Source organism: Cryptomeria japonica, chromosome 11, assembly GCF_030272615.1.
Source record: "Cryptomeria japonica chromosome 11, Sugi_1.0, whole genome shotgun sequence".
Classification (NCBI taxonomy): domain Eukaryota; kingdom Viridiplantae; phylum Streptophyta; class Pinopsida; order Cupressales; family Cupressaceae; genus Cryptomeria; species Cryptomeria japonica.
In genome coordinates this window covers 281,066,190-281,071,765 of record NC_081415.1, presented here as the reverse complement: position 1 = coordinate 281,071,765, position 5,576 = coordinate 281,066,190, and the positions used below count along the sequence as shown (strand labels likewise).

Sequence of the window (5,576 nt, the reverse complement as noted above, 5' to 3'; positions counted from 1 at the left end):
TAGATCCATCCCTTCATAGTGTCCAATTCTTCATCCATGGAAACAAAAACTTCAAGATTGTATCAACTTTATTGAAGTATTTTCTTCTCCAACTGATTTTTATCATGATCAATGAAATCAGCCCTCCAAAAGCCACTCCATATAACAATCCCATTGATATCTTATACCATGGATATCCAATGCTTTTCTTTCCTTGGTTAATTGAAGTTGGAGAAGGAGGAGCAACAAATTGTGGCCAAGAACATTTTTTTGGTAAGGGACATCCCCACAAATTTGGATTCCTTGAAAAAGAGGATTCTCCAAATGTGTTAGTTATATGCTGTCCTTGTGGTATACTTCCTAAAAGATTGTTGTTTGATAAATTTAATGAACCCCAAAAATTTAGAAATGCAATCTCTATAGGGATTTGTCCTGAAAAATGATTTCTTGAAAGGTCTAATGACTCCAACTGATTCATTTCTGCCAAACTATTTGGAATGGTTCCTTTCAAATTGTTCATTGAGAGGTTCAAAAGCCTCAACCCCTTCAATTTCCCCAAATTAGGATCAATTTCTCCCTCCAATTCATTGTGTGAGAGATCTATGGATGTGAGAGTGGAAAAAATATACTTGTAGTGCTCAAGTGTGCCTTTTAAATTCATATCCAGTCCTTCTTGATATGGAGTATTTGAAACTATGAAAAATTGATTTTGGTTGAGCTTTAGTTCCAAATTGGTTGAAATTACAAAACCATCTTGATTTTCTATTTCCATTGCTTGCAAGAATGCAATTGTGTGTGGAATTGAACCGGAGATATGATTGGAAGAAAGCAGCAAGATTTGAAGGTTCATTAATTGGCCAAGCTATGGAGGAATAGTACCTATAAAATTATTCTTCTTCATCACCAATACTCTTAACTTTGAGAGGTTTTTCAATGATGTTGGTATTTCACCCTCAAATGAGTTGTTCCCAATATTAAGCACCTGTAACTTTGAACAATTTGATATTGAAGAGGGCAATGATCCATTGAGATTATTACTATGAACAACTAATGAATATAATTCACCCAGCTTACTAAACTCATGTGGTAAGCTTCCCTGCAAACTATTATTTCCCAAATTTAGGCCAAGGAGGTAAGAACATTCAGCCAAGCTCACGGGAATAACTCCAATTAAGTTGTTGTTTGCAAGATTTAATAGCACAAGTTGAGATAATTTACCCAAGCTTGAAGGAATATTGCCACTAAACAAATTGTTATTAAGTAACAATATCCACATATTAGGAGGCAACATTGATGGGATGGGCCCACTCAATTCATTTCTAGACACAGCTAGCATTAGCATTTCTAGATCCATAGAAGTAATGAAGAATAAGTTTCCTTCTAAATGATTTCCTGAAAGATTTAGAGAGTGCAATAGAGGATTAGTTTCACATAGCCAAGAAGGAATTTGTCCCACAAGACCGGTGTTAACTAATTTCAGTGTATGAAGCAAGAATTGTGTTGAAATCCATGGTGGAACTTCACCATCAATTGTACATGACACTAAGTGTAGGTCATATAACTAAAATGGCGGAATCCAGGTTTTGTTAATATTTAACACGCAATCAAATAAATACAAAAGAGCAAGGTTTGTAAGGTTGTTGAAGAAAGTTTCTTGAATCGACTGGTTTAATGACAGACTTACAGACTCTAAAGAGTGCGGAAGTGATGAAGGAACGATGGTTTCATTGAAATGATTGCCATGATCATAGAAATTAGTGACAATTCAATTAGGTTCAGGTTTATAGTTCAATTAGGGTTAGGGTTATAATTCAAATAAAGTTAGGGTTATGGTTTAAATAAGGTTAGGATTAGAGTTTAATTATAATAAGTGTTAGAGTTTAGTTAGGGTCAAGGTTATGGTTCCAATATGTTAAAAAAGGTTTGGGTTCCATAGTCTAATTTAGGTTTAAAAGGTTCAAATAGGAGTACAAGAAAATGCATCTCTCCCTTCATCAATGTTATATTCAACAATACAATAAATTCTAAATTTATCTAATCAATAGAATAATTATTTTATCCCATGATTAATAACGAATTGTATATTTATAATATATATTTTATATAATATTTTTTTATAACACTTAGCTTTATTATTATTTATTTTTCATTTTTGATTTAATATAATTAATTCTATAAACATATATAATATAAGACATGTTTAATTGTATGAGTTTGTATTTCACATTCTCATATATATTATAAATTTATTGTTGAAAAATTATTAAAAAACATACTTACAATAGAATAATAAAAATATTTAAATATATATTTAATTTCAAGTTTTCACATCCAATCATTAAATACATTATGTTACTACATCTTTTAATAAAAAAATAGGCTGGGCCTATTTTTTGATACTATCGTTGGATGTTTTTGTTTTTGATCTACCTATTTTTAATATAAAAAAATACTTAAAAATCTACTATATTGTAATTAATATTAAATTAAATTTAAATAAATTAATATATTATATAATTAATAAAATTATCATAATATAAATAATATTATTATTAACTTCTTAAAATTTAATATTATTATTATTTCAAAAAATAAAAAATTTCTATTGTATTACTGCACATAAAAGATATAATAATTATTTTTTAAAGGTATTACATTTTATTTGATATACTCTTAATTTCTAAAACCATATAAAATTAATTTAAAAATTCATTATAATTAAATATTTTAAATATTTAAAAAAAATATAGGATATTAACCTAATAGTAACCCCCCCAAAATGCACTGTATATAGGTACATATGCCTCTTACTTGGGTCTGTTGTTTGTTCTTTTAATTTAAGCTCATCGAAGCTTTTTTCAAACGGAAGGCATCGCTACAACTGAGGCATGTAGTGACATGTTGTCACTGATGCCGAGGAGTCAAAAACGATGGTGAAAACAGAGTACAGTGACAGACAAATTGCTTAATTGCGATTATATTTTAATATCTTTTATACAGAACCACGTGCAAAACATTTATGGGTGGACGTGTAAAACTAGGAGCGCAAAATAGTAAAGGAAAATCATCAGAAAGCATAAAAAATGATGAAATTTTCTGAACAGACAAGATGCATTGAATCGTCTTGCATCCGTTCTCAAACAATGAGTACCGTCGATGGGAAAAAAATAGCTCGTCCATTTCATAGAAAGAGACGCCTTCGGCGTAAAAAGAAATCTATTAAAGGATATTAATTTCAATTTCAATTAGTATGACAATATTGCAATATTTAAAAAATAATAAATAAAATATTGTATATATGCAAGTAGGATATGAAGTTTTTTAATAATAAAATCTACAATGTTTTGGATCATTATATCAAATGCTTTTAACTATATTAGTAATATAAATCTATTAAAGGATATTAATTTCAATTTCAATTAGTATGACAATATTACAATATTTAAAAAATAGTAAATAAAATTATATAATTAATCAAATATATGTATTTAAGTCTTTTTGATAAATAGTTGTCTTATTTTTATTGATTAAAATTTACCTTTCACTATTGAATTAAGGAATATGTGTCAAGTCTAAAGACTCATGCTCCCTATTACATAGTTAAATTCCTCGTGATATAAAATACCCCATAAAAAAAATGTATAGACTAATCAAATAATAGAGCTAAGATTATTAATGAAAAATGTATGAATTAAAAATTAAATGTTCAAATGAATAAAGAAATTAAATAAATTAAATGTATGAGCACTTATTTTTTCTTTTTGGGTAGATTTTTTTATTTAATTTTTTCCTATGTGTTCAAATCTATATTTGTGACCGTAATCTTCATGTGTGTGGACTTGTACCTAATACATAAAAGTGAAAATATAATTTTTAGAAGTGGTCTAATAAATCTTTGCATGCTGAAACATGTATACCTTGATCTCTAATATCTAACATTCTTAAGGATGAGTGGTGTTTACAAATACTTTTAGAAAACTTTTATTAGATTGTGAGTGTCATAGGCTTCTAATAGACCAATTTTTTAACTCTAAATGAAAAGATTGAGGATAGCAAGTAAATATGCAATGAACCTAAGATGATGACTATTGATGTAATTCTTTGGTAATGCTACTAGATTGCTTTTACACTATTCCATTCAAAGGTGATTTTTAAATGAATGAGTAAATGTCTTTAAATACAACAACATAACACTCAAATTAACTTAAACATGTGTTAAATCAGCTCACAACAATTATTAAGAGAAGGAAACATATATCTATTTTATTAAATTTATATTTAAATATTTACATTTCAAAACTATGAATATGAGAATATCCTAATTTAGATTTACATCTTTGAATTTGATTTACAATAATATATAAATTATCGATAAAAAAAAGTATAATAAATTTATAGATAAAAATAAATCTTGAAAATTAATGATAACAAAAAAATAAAAAAAATATTATGAACTAATTTCGCATAGGATTTATTGCTTTTTAAACTAAATATTGTATTTAATAAACCAAAATTAAAATAAACCTAAAACAAATGAAAAGTCACCATTGAAAAATAAAGTGAAGAATAAAATAAAATCAAAATAATATAACTAATACTTGGTTTCTTGTAATTATCAAATATTAATGCAAAAAGAAAATTGTGTTAAATGTCAATAAAAAGGTAGTACAAATTGACAATTTTGATATGAAAAAATATCGATCATATAAAGATATTGGTTGAGACATTTGACACTTTTTATTTCTTTATAGATTTAATTACATATAATAAAATATAAATTTTAATATTAGTTTTAACAAATAAATTTATAGATTTTCTTTATTATAATTCATTTTCTTCTAAATTTTTTAAATTTAAGAAATAATAATATTTTTGTAAGTTATTTTGAGTAGAACAATAATAAAATCATATATTTTCAAATTGAATATGTTTTTAAAATAAAGTAGTAACAAATTTCTATATGTTTTAATCATTCATATATAAACTAAGGTTTTTCATATTTAAAAATATTTAGGCTGTAAAAAAATATATCTATTGACATCTCCATATTACTCAATTTTGTTACAAAGTCACATGGTTTCAACATATACCTCTTTGTCATTCTTTGTACTTTTCTTATATAAAAGAAGTAGTAATGGGCAACTATTTTTTGCTAACTCTAAAGATCATTGCTAAACCCATATAGAATATAAACCTTAAATATTCAAAGTGTCACACATCTTTCATTATTTAAATAATGACTTTCTAATGTAAAATATAGGGCCATATAAAATATACATCTTAAATATTTGAAGTACCACACATCTTTACTTATCTATATAGTGGCTTTCTATAGTAAAATATTAGGTTTATTTGTAATGAAAATAAAAAATGATAATTTTGAATATAGCATTAAAAATCAACCCCTCAAAATTTATTTCCCTATTTTGAAAAAGGAAAGAATTTGGCTTCTCTTATAAGAGATCCCTCAAGCTTTTTCAAAATTTGTCTGTTATTTTTATTAAATTTATCACTATTCGTTAATCCTTCAATTCGAGTTATGATTCAATTAAGATTAGGGAAATTAGAGTTAAAGCTCATTTATGTTTAAAATTAGG

At 26.1% G+C, this 5,576-nt stretch overlaps 1 protein-coding gene across 1 annotated transcript; it reads right to left on the bottom strand.

Annotated features, from left to right (window-relative positions):
- Positions 1-13: 13 nt before the first annotated feature.
- Positions 14-1,333, bottom strand: LOC131860180 (putative receptor like protein 25). The gene is made up of 2 exons (XM_059214556.1): positions 859-1,333; positions 14-672 (listed from the first exon to the last, which is right to left on the bottom strand). Exons 1-2 carry the CDS (start codon positions 1,331-1,333, stop codon positions 14-16), a joined length of 1,134 nt encoding a protein of 377 aa, XP_059070539.1.
- Between the last annotated feature and the right edge of the window lie 4,243 nt (positions 1,334-5,576).